This window comes from Bufo gargarizans, chromosome 1 (genome assembly GCF_014858855.1).
Source record: "Bufo gargarizans isolate SCDJY-AF-19 chromosome 1, ASM1485885v1, whole genome shotgun sequence".
NCBI lineage: Eukaryota > Metazoa > Chordata > Amphibia > Anura > Bufonidae > Bufo > Bufo gargarizans.
Window position 1 is genome coordinate 717258908 of NC_058080.1, and position 17170 is coordinate 717276077.

General features: G+C 46.9%; 1 protein-coding gene across 1 annotated transcript in view; it reads right to left on the bottom strand.

Annotated features, from left to right (window-relative positions):
- The window catches only part of LOC122930003 (dymeclin-like), a 178179-nt gene that overhangs the window by 49281 nt on the left and 111728 nt on the right, over window positions 1-17170 (bottom strand). Inside the window, exons 9-11 of the mRNA XM_044283446.1 lie at window positions 11346-11528; window positions 10394-10572; window positions 8922-9047 (exon numbers count right to left, since the gene is read on the bottom strand). Coding sequence (XP_044139381.1) covers window positions 8922-9047; window positions 10394-10572; window positions 11346-11528 — 488 coding nt within the window. The remainder of the gene's footprint in view (window positions 1-8921; window positions 9048-10393; window positions 10573-11345; window positions 11529-17170) is intronic.

The following is a 17170-nucleotide window of genomic DNA, read 5'->3' on the forward strand; positions in this document are numbered from 1 at the left end:
AATCTCAACTGAGACCCGCCATACACAAGATCTATTTCTCCTGTCCAGGCATAGCGTACGTGTTTATGAAAATGGCGAGAGGGGAACAAGCTGCTGCCAGAGCCATCTGATGGCCGCTTATCTTACATGGGATCAATGGGTCAGGCACGACTGGGAGATCCCCATACACTTGACATCATCGGCGGGTTAGATCGATTTTTTTTATTTTTTTATCTTCTCTGTGGCAAACTTCAGGTTTATAGTGAAAGTCTCATGTTTGAAATGTTTGTTTTATTAATTTATCTATTTTGTCCGTTGACTGACTAATAACGGACACAGATTAGAGCCTCCAGGAAGGTGCACCCTCTACCTCTGAGATCAAGTAGTGTCAGGGGAGCTGCATACAGAGGAGTTTCTGTGTATACAGCGTCAAACAGTCCATAAGATAAATGTCATATCTACCAATTTCAGCGGGATCAGCTGACCATCTAATGTGTATAGGGTACGGCTAGGGCTACACGGCGACTTATATAGGGTACAATACACTGCAACATGTGTCACGCGACATTGATGTCGTGCAACCTTTGGTATAATAATAGTCTATGGTGTTGCACTGCGACAGTCGCATAAAAATCCATCTTCTGGAGTGCGACACCATAGACTATCATAGTAAAAAACATTGTGCGACATTGGTGTGACATCAATGTCGCGCCACACGTCACCGTGTACCCCAAGCCTAAGGCTGGGTTCACACCTGAGCATTTTACAGCGCGTTCCTACGCGCTGTAAAACGCCCAACAGGCAAAAACCAATGATTCCCTATGGGCATGGTTCTCACCTGAGTGTTTTACAGCGCGTACGAACGCCCTACGCCCCAAGAAGTACAGGAGCTTCTTTGGGGCGTATTGTCGCGCGTATGCCTCTTGTCAATAGCAAGAACGCGCGTACGACGTGCTTTTCCAAATACAAATACGCCCCAAAATACGCCCAATAAAAACGCCTGTAAACAGCGCTTATCGGATACGCTCAGGTGTGAACCCAGCCTAAAGCTCCTGACTCTTCCCAACGATAACTGTCAGGGAAGGTAAGGACTGGGCGGCTGGATTTCAGCAAGCCGGATCACTTTATTCTCAAGGAGATGAGCCTTCTCCCCAATGACATATCAAGTGTGGAGGTGTATGAGGGATATCGGTATAGAGTGGTTTGATGAACACGTAGTTGGCTGACCGATATCTGCTATATGGCCAGCTTTATTATCCTGTTTTAACTAGACCCATCTATCTCACATTCTATAACGATGAGAGGACTCTGCTCATTCCTATCCCAGTCTATACAGCAAAGCAAACAAGTAAACCACAGAAAACATGACATGTCAGACCACTGTTTCTACTCTAGTGGAATGCAATATTAAAAAAAATATATAAAATTGTATGAATAATCACATAGAGAAGTTAATAAACCATCAAAGATTACATATCATGAAAACCTTTTTTTTTTTCAATAACGGCATTTTCTGACAATATATTCCCTAACGGTTCCCCTAAAAGACATATTTTGGCACTGCCTCTCATACCGCTCCCTATACAATAGTACAATACATTTAGAAAACCCTGAATGTGGCCCCCAAACATTAGAAGGATGCTCATAAAGCCCCAGACAGCTGGGACGCAGTTTATGGCTCCAATAAATGGGGAATGCTTCTGTCAGCGGCTCCAACTACACATTCTGTGGTCCTCGGGGTCATTTACTGTGTTTGTCTTTGCTTGTCAAAAAGAAGCGAGCACGTTTCCATAGATGAGAGCCGGACATCACCGCTGCTGTCTCAAGGTCAGGAGTCCCTGTCGACGACTATGTCAGTGTACGGCAGGAAAAAGATTTCCAAATCTATCTAGAAAACTACATTTACTGTAAGTGACCAGACCTTATCAACTTGGATTGGGGAGAAAGGGGTCCCAAGATGTATGAAGCAGCGGTCAAAAACGCAGGCTGTTGTTCTATGGGACTAGTGGAACTGAGCGGTCCCATAGAGAATGGAGCAGCAGCATGCACACTCGCCTGCCGCTCCCTTCATTCGGGGTATCCAAACCCCTGTTTTCGTGATTTGTTGGGGTCCTACCAGTCCCCACCGATCAGATACTTATCTCAAATGCTTCAGAGAGGGGATACATTTGTATCTTTAAGCCCTTTAATCAAACAAGGAAAAAAACTTCAGCATCTTTTTAATATACTGTGTTATTATTCTGCCCCATTTTCTGCATGCTGTCAGCGAATGGAAACATTCACATTTACGGCCAAAAGTTGAAGTACTGTACAGACCTAATACTTCACACAGATAAGCTTTTGCTACAACTGTTTTCAGTCTTGGCAATTGTCTGTGAGTTACTGACAGCAAGCAGAGATCTTGACAGCTTGAGATATTGAAATGCAAAGTATATTAGTAATGGACATAATTTCTATTGTCCAATGACTGTTGTGAGGGTCCCTAAAACAAAGAGGGTTTCAACTGCTATGAAGACATGGTAGACTTGAGTATGCTACAATGTACATGCAGTAAACAAGCAGGAGGTCACTTTAACCTGCTTACTGATGACATCCAACCTGATTACACTATAATATGGCTTTTCCTAATATTTTGGAGGGACATAAAGGGATGGGGGGGTCCGTTCTGTGTGCTAGTTCCAGAAGCCGCTGCTACCAACAGATGATTGGTGGGAGTTCTAGAAATCAGATCACCACGGATCTGATACTTGATGACCTACCCTAAGGATAAGTCAATATCTATAATCTGGAAAACCCCTTTAAAGGGAACCTGTCACCGGGATTTTGTTTATAGAGCTGAGGACATAGGTTGCTAGATGGCCGCTAGCACATCCGCAATACCCAGTCCCTGTAGCTCTGTGTGCTTTTATTGTGGAAAAAAACACGATTTGATCTATATGCAAATTAATCTAAGATGTGTCCTGTCCCTGATACGAGTCCAGCACCACCCCGCATCCTAAGAATCTCCTCCTTGCTACAGAAAGCCAGAGCGCTGTAATCTCGCGATGCGCGAGCTAGCGCATGCGCAGTGTCCTCATAGTGTTTCTTCCCTGTGCTGGCATCAGCCTCAGGGAAGGAACTGCGCATGCGCTAGTTCATGCATCGCAAGATTACGGTGCTCTGGCTGTCTTTCGTCGGGGAGCAAGGAGGAGATTCTGAGGATGCGGGGCGGTGCTGGGCTCCTTCACACTGGACTCATCTCACGTACAGGACACATCTCAGGTTAATTTGGGATCAAATCGTTTTTTTTTCCACAATAAAAGCACACAGAGCTATGGGGACTTGGTATTGCGGATGTGCTAGCGGCCATCTAGCAACCCATGTCCTCCGCTCTATACATCAAATCCCAGAGATGGGTTCCCTTTAAAGGGGTTCCCCTCTTTGGCAGATCTGCGAAGTGAAACATACATACCTGCTTTCCTTTGCTGACTCACCACTACTCCTCTTACTGGCCCCGACTTCTCCGCTTCCAGGATGTAAACTTCATTTTGACGCCTCTGTAGCTAATCGCTGGCTTCAGAGGTGACCTGACCTTTGTGTCACTATGACCATCTGACATGATTCAAGAGGAGAAGATCACCGCTCGGGCCAGAGATTGGCTGCAGTGACGTCAAAATGATACCAGAACCAGAGGCTGGGAAGAGAAGGAGTGGAGAGCCAGCACTGGGAAGCAGGTCTGCCAAAGCAGGGAGAAAGGGGAGGTTGTCAAAAATCCCCTCAAAGGTGCACAACCCCTTTAAGTTTTAAAATTCTGTCTGCCTGCAGCCACCACTAGGGATAGCTTACAAATGTATTACATATTCAGGTATACATGTCTGCACTAAGCTCCCTCTAGTGGTGGATACCAGCAGCCAGAATTTTCCAATTCAAAGCATATCTGCCATTTCAGGTGACTTTTCAGTGTAAGCTCAACAATACAAGTAGTAAAACAGCCGGAACTCCGTTTTGTGTAGTGAGCGGTGCGCACGTCTAGGGTCGGCGTCCCATCAATCCAGGTACAAAGAAGACTGTCACTCGCTACGATGAATGCAATATTATATTTTTAATTCCCACATTCCCTCTATGTGGGAATTAAAAAGATAATATTGCATTCATCGTAGCGAGTGACGGTCTTCTTTTCAGAATAAGCTGTCATGTGTACATGACCAATAAAACAATATCTGGCCATTATATGACTTGTGTCCTGCAGTTATCACCAGTTTCCCCTTTGTAGCCTCCATCTTTTACTGTCAGTTTTCCCTGAGCTGGGGGACCAGATGCTATGACGTCTCTAATACACAGCAGACAAAGAAAAGAGGAGATCCTGCTTTCCTAGCTCTCTAGCCCCTCCTCAGAAGAAGCAGCATAGAGGACATCATACAGTACTAAGCAGTGTCGTTTTTAGAGACCAATCGCTTTTAGCACTTTCAAATCAGCCATCCATAATATCTGATCATGTTGTTTTTTAAAGGGCTGCAGCGTTTGGTATTAAATATTTTAAAAAAAACCTTCATTAATTAAAAGTTATGCTTTTTTTTTAGAGGGTGAAATAAGGGACTCTTGTTGTCCTAAGGCAAACTGCGTTGTAGAACTGTGGATCCAGCACTGGGGTGAGAGAGAAAACTTACTGGCGCCCGCAGCATTGTTTCTGTACCTCTATCTCCCTCCAACAGCTCACTCCTCCTGCTTCTCCCCTTTCCATAGACTACCATGGGCATCAGCTTTAACCCGATCCCTTAAGTCGATAATCCGCCTGGTTTCTCAAGATGGTTTCGTAGCCATCAATTGAGGGTGAATGATCAGTTCAGGAGAGGAGGATGTGGATGATAAGTGGAGAAAAAGGTGTTTTTCTCTAATAAGTTATATGACAAAGTTTCTTATTATATTCGCTTTTGTAATCTATTTATGAAAGTACAGTGAACTATTTAACGCTACGTCTGTATCAGAAAAAAGGAGATGCACAGTAATCTATTACATAAGAATGGATAATGGCTTTATGGTTTAAAATAAAATAAAAAAAATTGGCAATGTTAGCACTTTACGTCTCGGCACATTACTTGGCTCACTGCAACACAGATGGAAATTTCCACCCAAACTTTCAGTTATTTTGAGAAAAGATCCTTTAATCCGTTCACACCGTTTTCCAACCAACTTACAGAAAAATGTTTAATCGAGTGTCACAACTTCTTATTTAATGTAACAATCGTGTGTCCTTGGGAAAGAACATTCAAGGAGTCTTTGCAGTAAATTAGGCATCTCAGCAACAAGCCAAAAATGTATTTTCCAAATAAAAAGCTTATGCGTCTTCAGCCACACACTTCGCATGGCAAGGAATATCAGAGTAAGACGCGGCAGTAAAAAGAAAAGGGCGGCCGACTCCTCTGTCAGGTAAATGGATTTTGGATCAACATCTGGAAGCTAAAACCTTGGACTCCGAACTATATAGAGACAGGACCAAATTCTTGGAGAGGGGGAAAAAAAAAGAGAGCAATTAACCCTTGGTGAATGGAGTGATAATGGGCATGTGTGACCAGTCTATTGGACTGCCGGCGACGGAGGTCAGCTCTGACAGTCCCATAGATGACACTCACACATGCACACCACTACGGCATTCCCACAGGAGACTAGGGATTTCTGTTGCATGATCAAAGGGGGGGGGGGGGGGGGGTACTGAAAAATAAGTAATTCCACCATTGTTATTTCAGTTCTGTTTTAATTGAGTTCACTACATATCCTCATTATTTCTGTAATTGTCGAAGGTGGTGCAGAAGAAGATGGTTCACATTTAATTCCCTAGTGATAGGTTCGCCATCACGGCCCTAGACTGTTAGAGACCGAGTGCCCAAACTGCAACCCAAAACCCACTTATTTATCCCAAAGTGCCAACACTGCAATTTACCCTGATTACTACAGTCTAGTATAGTATATCTTACATACACTATCATCTAACTATAGATGCGGGTGCCCACACAGAGGGCTCTGAGTGCCGCGTCTGGCACCCCTGCCTGAGGTTCGCCACCACTGGTCTAGGGCAGTGGTCGGCCAAAAGTGCGGCTCGCGAGCCACAAGCGGCTCTTTAGACCCTTCAATGCGGCTCTTTCCCACAGCGACCCATCCTGCACTACAGAGGAATCGAATTTTGCCTGTGGGACGCATTTGCGTTCCACAAAGCGAGAGGGCGTGTTCGCTAACTAGTATTAGCGCACACGCATAACAGTAGGGGCTACTGTAATGCGCGTGCGCTAATACTAGTTAGCGAACACGCCCTCTCTTGCTTTGTGGGCAAGATAACTAGTATTAGCGCACGCACATCACAGTATGGCCGGCAGTACGCACCTCCTTCCAGAGTAGACGTCGGAAGGAGGAGGAAGTGACGAGGGGTATTGAAAACTTCCCGGGCAGTGAAATCTGCCAGAGACAGAACACCGCTGCAGGCTACAAGTCAGAGTCAGTGTACCTCCTTCTACCTCCTTTCAGAGACCGTGTACCTCCTTCTACCTCCTTTCAGAGTCAGTGTACCTCCTTCTACCTCCTTTCAGAGTCAGTGTACCTCCTTCTACCTCCTTTCAGAGTCAGTGTACCTCCTTCTACCTCCTTTCAGAGACAGTGTACCTCCTTCTACCTCCTTTCAGAGTCAGTGTACCTCCTACCTCCTTTCAGAGACAGTGTACCTCCTTCTACCTCCTTTCAGAGACAGTGTACCTCCTTCTACCTCCTTTCAGAGACAGTGTACCTCCTTCTACCTCCTTTCAGAGACAGTGTACCTCCTCCTACCTCCTTTCAGAGACAGTGTACCTCCTTCTACCTCCTTTCAGAGACAGTGTACCTCCTTCTACCTCCTTTCAGAGACAGTGTACCTCCTTCTACCTCCTTTCAGAGACAGTGTACCTCCTTCTACCTCCTTTCAGAGACAGTGTACCTCCTCCTACCTCCTTTCAGAGACAGTGTACCTCCTACCTCCTTCTACAGGTGACTCAATTATTTGGCATCAGCATTTACTTGGCATGTGTTTAAACAGCAAAAATAATGTCTGCAGACAAGTTTAATAAAAGTAAAAAATGATAAAGATGAAATGAAATAATAATCAAGATCCAAATAAAATAAAGTACATATAAAAGTATGTAAAAACACACACTGGGCTCATGCCCACGAATGTAAGGTCGCCGTGCCTGTGCTGCGGACCGCAAATAGCGGTCCGCAATGCATGGACACAGACCATGGGGCAGCTGCATGAGGATCCCGGACCCATTCACTTGAATGGGGTTCGTGATCTGCATCCGACTGCCCGCACCGCAAAAAAGTAGCGCATGCTGAAGTGAATGGGTCCATGATGCGGGCAGCACACGGCCGTGTGCAGCCTGCATCATGGACCCATTCACTTCAATGGGTCCAGGATCCGGGATATGAGTGATACAGAGTGCTTCCGTGGTGCTTTTGGCTGTGCCTCCGCACCGCAAAAAAGTAGTGCATGCGCCGTGTGCAGCCCGCATCATGGACCCATTCACTTCAGCATGCGCTTCCTTCCTATATATTTTAGGTTTTAAAAATGTGGCTCTCAAAAGAAATTTCAATCCTGGTTTTGGTGATATTTGGCTCAGTTGACAAAAAAGTTTGCCCACCACTGGTCTAGGGTAACCTCACTCTCTTTAATAACCTTGGGATGAATAGGGGGTTCATATTTTCTTCACTGGTGGTCTAGGTCATAGGAGGGGGTTACTATTTCATTTTGTGCTTGGTGCAAAACTGGAGGTTAAAGGGGGTTTCCGGTAGTTAGATATTAATGGCCTCTCATTAGGATAGGTCATCAATATAACGGTGGATGTCCGACACCCCATCAATCAGCTGTTTTGGGCAGCTGACTGCTGTAGAAACTTCTGCATATAGTAGATTTTCTGCTGCCGGCGTCCTGCAGTTCAGCTCCCATCCATTAGAATGGAAGCTGAGCTGCGGTACCCTGGCACAGGCACTACACGGTGGACGGAGCCTTCTGCTCCACCTATGCCCATTGTTTCGTTTCTTGCGGCTGACTAGTGGGGGTGCCAGGTGTTGGACCCCTACCGATCTAATATTGAAGATAGGCCATCAATATCTAAGCACTGGAGAACCTCTAATGTATGGCAGTCTAGGGTTTAAAAGGGGTTAGCATTCTATTAAAGGGGTTATCCGAGACTAACAAATGCCCCCCCATATGCCGGGACCCCCACACTGAATCTACTTACCAGGTTCCCCGTGCCGCTACTGGTCCCTGCACCGCCGCTACTGCTTCTCCCTGTGCATGGATGAAAACATCCGGTGTCCGGGGGGGAGCAGCCAATGTCAGGTGGTGACGGACGGACGGGGGGAGGGGGTAGCCTGTCTAGCATCGTGGGTGATGCTAGGGAGGCTCATCCCCCATCCCTGCCTGCCCCCGAGACCGGATTTTTTCATACGCTCACGGGGAGAAGTAGCAGCGGCGGTGCGGGGACCAGTAGCAGCACGGGGAGCCTGGTAAGTAGATTCAGTGCGATGGGCATGGGATATGGGGGGCATTTGTTAGTCTGATAACTCCTTTAAATATGATTTAGGGTAATGCTGAAGGTTAATACCAGGTGGTCTCAGATATAAAAGGGTAAAAGCAGTAAAAGAGGGGGGCTAACAATTCGTGATTTATCAAGCTCTCTCAGGCTCCAATCATGCACCCTGCAAATATGCAGTCTCCGAAAGGAAGCGGAACACGATGTGCACACGTTGCGTTCATCTTTCCAATCTGTCCTGAAGAAAACCCCTAGTGTCAGAGGTGATACCAGTTTTTAATGGCATGTCATTGATGCACCTTAGTAAAGCACTGGTATGGGAATAACCGTGATGAGTATGTGCCAGTTTGTGCTGCGTTGAAGTATATAAGTGCTTGGACGCTGCGACGGGATTAATACTTCTTCCCTTACCACTTCATGGATGGATCGGTTGAACCCATCGTCCTCAGTCAGGATGAGAAGGATGATGAGAGACATGTAAACATGGTGGGAATTACGTTCTTCTACATGGTACAAAATCTCCAGTATGGGCAGAACCTGCGAAAAGGACAAAGCTGTCAGTAGAGAGAGCATGTTATCCTAAAAATCTCTCGGTATTGCAGCCTCAGGCTTCGGGCCTGTCAACGCAATCGACCACGTCACAGCTATCACAGTTTAAGGACTAGTCTTTCATTTGGTTCCGGTCGGTTTCCTTTAAGGACACATAAGAGCACTGGCGAAAACTGCTGACGCTTTTCTAATCCGATTAGTGATGCTTACTCATAGGAGACTCGGGGGGAAAAAAAGCCTTAATCTGATTCAAAATGCGTCAGCAATTTTATCCACCGCTTGCATCCGTCCTTAAATAACAGCTACTTTTTCTTAGTTTAGACAGGACTGACGGATTTTGGATGTGGTTGTCTGTGATGTTTTCGTTGCAGTGGACACCATGGGCGTTCATTTAAACACAAAAACTTCGGGAGCTGCGCCAGAAGCGTTATTTAAGCTACAGCTACATGGCGACTTTGGCCGTGCAATATGTTGTGTGGCTAAAGACAGCGGTATGGGGATGATACATCAATACATAATTTCTGCCCAATTGGGCAAAAATTCTGCAGATTCCGGAGACTTTCGTGTCTGGGTTTGGCAAATTCTGGCTCACAACGTGTCCACATTTTCAGATCATCTTGCAATGTAGCATCCCGATAGCGCAAGTTTAGCCAAATTTGCCATGTGGATCTAGCTCTTGTAGTGAGCCAGTAGCCAATGGATGGCATGGATGGATGGCACAGTCACCACTAGGGGGAGCTGACGGCATAGGGATTCATACAGCTCCCATTGAATTCAATAATACAGGGGTAACAAATATTTCACAGATCACCCAATTTCACTTGCTGTCGAATGGTCCTATACGTTTGCAACTTGTCCTGAAAGCTACGACGCGCCAGGACAGCATTTGGTGGCAGGGAGCTAACTCCCCCTCCGCAGCCATGACGAAGAAGAAAGCTGGCGGCAGGAGCGTCACAGCTCACGGGAGAAGCGCCAAACTTGTGGACCAGGTGACAGCACGTGAAACAGGGTGATCCAAAAAGTTTATTTTCTTTTACACTTGCACAGAACATGATTTTTTGGACAGCCCCTATAAGTTTCCCCTAGAGGCGGCTGTAAAGGAAACAGGGGATTTGGAGCAATGTAACAGAAGTCAAAGCTCGGACCCCCGTGGAGATATATGAAATATGATGAAACTAATAAGCCCAGAATTTTGGACAATCTAAGTAAAGTGGATATAAAGTAGTACCCCAACCTAGAGATAAGGAGTATACAGGATAAAAAAATACAAACAGACAGCGATGCCATGGCGCACATTAGTCCTCTGCATACCCAGCAGCAGGGGAAATACTTACAAGGCTTTCAATATCAGTGCGGGCCAGGGCGTAGGTGCGGACGTTGCTGTTCTGGTGCAGTAACGTGTACAGGAGGAGTGTGGCCTGGTCGGACATTTGCTGCTCGCACAGGGCAGTGTACAGACTGTTGAAATTTATCTGGAAGGAGTGAGGACTCGGGCTGGGTGGCACTGAACTGTCTGTAAGAATAGAACAACATGGGGGAAGCTGGTCTCAAATACAGACAAATTTACACTGCTGTCCTGAAATACTCTGTGCTGCTGGAGGACACCATACCACTAAATATATACGGTAACTTTCAGTCTGCCATCTTCCACTTTTCTCCATCACCCTGCTCATATCACGACACTATCCTCACAGTCATCGTATGACTGGACAGATCACTGCCTCCCTCAATACCAGCACTCTCCTTAAAAACTTTGTGCTGCTGTGGGGCACTTTACTTTTCATTATATTACTTCCAGTCTGTAATCTCCCTTTTGTCTCCATTACACTGCTCATACCACAAACCTGTCTTTACCATCATCGTGTGAGGAGACAGGTCACTGACCCCCTCAATACCACCACTCTCCTGAAATAATCTGCGCTGCTGTGAGGAACCACACTTTTTTATTATATGAGTTTGTAATCCTCCACTTGTCTCAGATCAGACGAGTGGACAGATCACTGCTTCTATCAATACCTGCACTCTCCTGAAATACTCTGTGCTCCAGGCTAGCGCTGCCTCTTCAGCACACGAGGACTGTCTTTTTTTACCCATGAACACAATGGCTGTCACTGCAATGATATTTCATTCTTTTTTTTAATTAGTCGTGTGTATATATAACATCTCAGCAAGGAAGCAGCTGATGGGGCCTTGTTCACAAGAGCTTACAATCTAGAAACGGTCTACCTAGGGGGAAGCATAACGTAGAACATACAATGTCTTGCACTGTACATTTGCTATACATACCTTGTGTGTTCCTGAAGGACATTATGGCCTGTCGGAATGGGTTGGGGCAGTCAGAAGCATCAGTGAGGTTGGCTAGGGCCAGCAGGAGGAGCAGACTTTGGTTGGCAAGGGGCGAGAACTGTTCTTGTACGGCAGTTGGTTTGCTGCCAACTCCTCCTAAGGTTAAAACCGTCCACAGACCGCCTGGAAGACAACCGCATGAATTCTGTCACTAACACTACATTTCCAGGAGGAATAACAGAGCAACGTCACATTGCAGACCGATGCTTTAGAATTTCAGGCAATGGTAAAGTGTATTAAAGGGGTTATGCTGAGATTGATGTGAAAATCTGACACGATATAGTACATGACAATCTCTCTCTAACAAAGCTAGAACCAGCCCCGTACCTCACATGGATCCAGAGATCTCCCCATTCATTGTTCCAATTAGTCTGCTAGATTCTCTTCAGGCAGGCAGCTCAGGGGGGGCGTGTCCTTTCTGCTGCAGCTCATGGGGGCGTGTGTCCTTTCTGCTGCAGCTCATGGGGGCGTGTGTCCTTTCTGCTGCAGCTCATGGGGGCGTGTGTCCTTTCTGCTGCAGCTCATGGGGGCGTGTGTCCTTTCTGCTGCAGCTCATGGGGGCGTGTGTCCTTTCTGCTGCAGCTCATGGGGGCGTGTGTCCTTTCTGCTGCAGCTCATGGGGGCGTGTGTCCTTTCTGCTGCAGCTCATGGGGGAGTGTGTCCTTTCTGCTGCAGCTCATGGGGGAGTGTGTCCTTTCTGCTGCAGCTCATGGGGGCGTGTGTCCTTTCTGCTGCAGCTCATGGGGCGTGTGTCCTTTCTGCTGCAGCTCAGGGGGCGTGTGTCCTTTCTGCTGCAGCTCAGGGGGCGTGTGTCCTTTCTGTCGCAGCTCAGGGGGCGTGTGTCCTTTCTGTCGCAGCTCAGGGGGCGTGTGTCCATTCTGTCGCAGCTCAGGGGGCGTGTGTCCATTCTGTCGCAGCTCAGGGGGCGTGTGTCCATTCTGTCGCAGCTCAGGGGGCGTGTGTCCTTTCAGCTGCAGCTCAGTGGTGTGTGTCCTTTCTGCTGCAGCTCAGGGGTGTGTGTCCTTTCTGTCACAGCTCAGGGGCGTGTGTCCTTTCTGTCGCAGCTCAGGGGGCGTGTGTCCTTTCTGCTGCAGCTCAGGGGGCGTGTGTCCTTTCTGCTGCAGCTCAGGGGGCGTGTGTCCTTTCTGCCGCAGCTCAGGGGGCGTGTGTCCTTTCTGTCGCAGCTCAGGGGGCGTGTGTCCTTTCTGTCGCAGCTCAGGGGGCGTGTGTCCTTTCTGTCGCAGCTCAGGGGGCGTGTGTCCTTTCTGTCGCAGCTCAGGGGGCGTGTGTCCTTTCTGTCGCAGCTCAGGGGGCGTGTGTCCTTTCTGTCGCAGCTCAGGGGGCGTGTGTCCTTTCTGCCGCAGCTCAGGGGGTGTGTCCTTTCTGCCGCAGCGCTCTCCCTGTAACTGTCACAGCTTCTAACAGAACATATGGCTGGTGGCGATTGAAGATTTAAACTGAGCGTGTGCGACCACCTCATTGAGACAGACATAAAATCCTCAGTACTCAATGCTGGTACATATCTTCTATGACATGTGGTGACTACTACCACCAGGTAGACTGTAGATTCAATTAACAATTCAGGAGCGGACTCCTTGGCTGTTTTATGGCGGTTCCATCATCATCATTGTTTTAGCTTCTGGGCCCGCAGAAGGCACATGTCTTATACATTGCTTGAAACTAGTTTAGCCCATTATATGGACTGGAGTCTTGTATTCAGTTATCTGATTTGTATTTTATTTCTAAATTATTAATGTGATTTTACATACATATTTTATTCTATTTTGGCCTCATATATAAGTTGTACGACTTTCAATTTATGCTGTGAAGAACCTACCATTTTTCCTAAGGCTACTTTCACACTCGCGTTTGGTGCGGATCCATCATGGATCTGCACAGACGGATCCGTTCAGATAATACAACAGTCTGCATCCGTTCAGAACGGATCCGTTTGTATTATCTGTAACATAGCCAAGACGGATCCGTCTTGAACACCATTGAAAGTCAATGGAGGACGGATCCGTTTTCTATTGTGCCAGATTGTGTCAAAGAAAACGGATCCGTCCTCATTGACTTACATTGTGTGTCAGAATGGATCCGTTTGGCTCAGTTTCGTCAGACGGACGCCAAAACTTCTGCCTCCAAAGCAGAATGGAGATGATCGGAGGCAAACTGATGCATTCTGAGCGGCTCTTTTTCCATTCAGAATGCTTTGGGGCAAAACTGATCCGTTTGGACCGCTTGCGAGAGCCCATGACGCATCTCACAAACGGAAACCAAAACGCCAGTGTGAAAGTAGACTAATCCAATACCAGTTTCTATTCAGGTGTCTGCTTTATCAGCAGAAAAAGTCCTGCATGCAAAAATCTGCAACGGAGACCCCAAACGTAGCCTTCAACGCAGATGTGAACAAGCCCTTACAGGGAGAGAGATGCAGCACAAAGGCCACGCTCCCTGAGCTATGACAGGGAAAAGGATTCAGCAGAAAGAACACACACTCTGAGCTGAGATAGAGAGACCTGCAGCACACAGCTTGGGCTGTGATAAGGAGAGAGCTGAAGCAGAAAGGACATATCCCCTGAGCTGTGCAGAGAGAAAGCTGCAAAAGAAAGGACATGCCCCCTGACCTGTGATAGGGGAGCTTAAGCCGGAAGGACATGCCCCTGAGCTGTGATAGAGAGGTAAAGCAGAAAGGACACATCCCATGAGCTATGATAGGGAGGGAGCTGCAGCAGAAAGGACACAGCCCCTGACCGGTGACGGGGAGGGAGCTTGAGCAGAAAGGGCACGTCCCCTGAGCTGGGACAGGGAGGGGGCTGCAGCAGAAAGGACATGCCCACAGAGCTGCCATCCTGAAGAAAATTTAGCAAAGCAATCGGAGCAATGGATGTGGAGATCTCTGGACCCATGTGAGGTACAGGGCTGGTTCTTTGTTACAAAAAGACAGTCATGTACTGTATGTCGTCCGATTTTACATTTTTTACATTAATCATGGGATAACCCCTTTAATTTTAAGGCAGCGCACCTATTAAAATAACTAAAAGTTATGCTCTACTTACCTTCCTGAACCCCTTTTATTTAAGCGCCATCCCTTTCGCCGCTGCAGCTGTTAAGTCATGCGTACAGGTAACTGCTGCAGCCAACCAGCAGCATGCAGGTACGTCACCACTGCAGTCAGGAAAACAAAAACCAGCGCATTGGAAAGAGGCGGCGCTGGAACAAAGGAGTTTGAGGAAGTGGGTATAATATTTACATTTTATTTGGTTCCCAGTCTTTCAAACAAAAATTAAAAACTTGGACCGACCCTTTGATGAAAATGCTGACTATTCTCAAAGGTGAAACCAAGAATGACTGGGAAAATGTCTAAACAGAGAACTTCCAATATCTCTGGAATATAATGAATCATTTAGGGGCACATTTATTAAGACCGGCGTTTTAGACGCTGGTCTTTATAAACCCCTAAGATGGCAGGGTACCCACAGGAGTTATGAAGAGGCCCCGGCCAGGTCTTAATGCAAGACTGCTTACATTTAGGAGAACGCTCCTAGACATGGCGTGAACAGGGAGAAGAAGTCGTAAATTGCCGCACAACTAACCATTGCGCCGCAATCTGGGCCTGGAATACACTTAATTCAGGCATATTTCAGATTGATAAATGATCCCTTAATCTTCGGTTCTGATATACTCAGAACAATGTTGGGTTTTGGGTGGACCCCCCCTTTAAGCAATGAGATGTGCGAAGCATTCCTTTTCTGTGACGCCTCCTCCACCTCTGAAGATCTTCTCTGGTTACACAGCACAACTGCTGACACCCATTGTCCGTCGAGGCGATGTACGATACCCCAGGACTCTCCGGATTAGCATCTCGTTTCTCTTCAGATGAGACACGGAGATCTGAATTCCCTCTCGGTGAATGTTTCTAACAATTACTGCAGTCCCCAGGCCGAGGCCAAAGGGTCCCCACCCAAAATCAGCTGTACCGCAAACAAGAGATGATGAGGTCATGTAGGATTTTAGCGAGCTGCCCTTACAGCAGTAAAATGTGCCATGCAAGGAAAAACATTCCTCTGCTCTGATGTATAGCGAGCGCCGGCAAGACGGACTGCGTTATCAACAAGAGCAGCAATCGGGTCATGGTCAACTGGACTAAGCGTCATAAACCAAAAGTAGAACCCACGGCAAAATCGGACAATGGTGTTTGACCAGGATAAGATCCCCTAAATAAGGCCTGAAGACATCTTCAGACATCTCTTGGCCCTCCACCATCTTTGCACACAGATGTGTACGATCCTCCTGCTCCTCCATCATCTGTATATACTTTTTGCTGGATCCTGTAATATCACACAGTGCAGCAAATTTATCATAGAGACGAAGGGGCTGATCCTGATACAAATTCTGTTGTTGAGGCCTTGAAATACAGTCAACATATGGTCCCGTATTAGCAAGATTCTGGAGGAGAAATGGACGATAACCAGAGCATTTTTATAAAATTTTTGAAAATTGCCTTCCATCTTGGGCTCAATGGTCACATGCTGTACATCTAAGCATCACGGCTGAGGCCACTGACCGGCTGCAGGTATCAAGAGAAAGAGGTGACATCATCACCAGGACTGTCGGGGTGGTGGAGAGTTGGCAATTTTATTTTGCACAATTTCCTGGTGGTGGGTAGTTTTATTAAAATTTCGGACAACCCCTTTAAGAGTATACAATTTTATCTCTCACGTTCACCCTGTGGGATGTCCTCAATAATCTCACTTCAGTTTTTTGAGTTTGCAATATGTTCTCCTTTAATTTAGATGTCCATGTATGGCATAGAGATAAGTATTAGAGCAGGTTCCCATCTAGACTGGGGTCACCTTGCTGTGGTGGATGGCCACAGATATGAATATTTTTTTAATCAAAATCTATTTGCCAAGCAACTTGTGTTTAGTGGTATATTAGATGTAGTATTAGTTTATACTGTATGTTTATAGAATGCTGCTATGCCTTGCTTTCACTGTGACGTCACTGTGAAGGAGAGCAGGTCAGCGCTGCGGCCTGTGAGTGGCTGCAGTGGTCACGTGTCCCCCCGTCGATGGATGCTGACATAAGGGGAGTGGAAATGCCAGTCGGGAGCCACACAGACTGAATCCAGCGGCGGGGATCAGGTGAGTATCATCACCGCTACGGGCCAGCCGCATCTGGAGGTCTGATTTAGTCCCGCATAACCCCTTTAACAACGTGTGCACCAGAACACTGGCTCACATAACACCAGAAATCTACTCCAGCTTCTGCCAGGAGTAGATTTCAGTTCTGGCACACAGACAGCGAAAGATGTGACAAATTTATTAAGAGGCGTGTTCTTCATTATAGAAAAGAAGGGGTTCAGGTGCGCAGCGCCAGCACTGGAAAGCTAAGGAGTTGAGGTGCACTGACAGTGAGCGGTTCAGCCCAACCCCCTTGGTGCACTGACACAGTGATCTGCTTGTCTTTTTGTAGGGAATGCAGCAACGATTTTCACTTTTGCAATTTTCACACCGGCTATTGGAGCTGATGTTTCCTCTCAGCTCATTTGTCAGCTTTGCTGTGTAGACTGGAACAGAGTCAACAGAGGTTTGTCACAGCTCTACTATACTGCTGGAACTCTAGATAAGGAGAAATAGCAACGCTATACGCAGGGCTCCAGATGACGACCAAAATGGTCGCCAATGTGACTTCGAATTTACAAATGGCGACAAGACTTTTTAGTCTTGTCGCCATTTGCGACTACACCCGCCGCCGCAGCT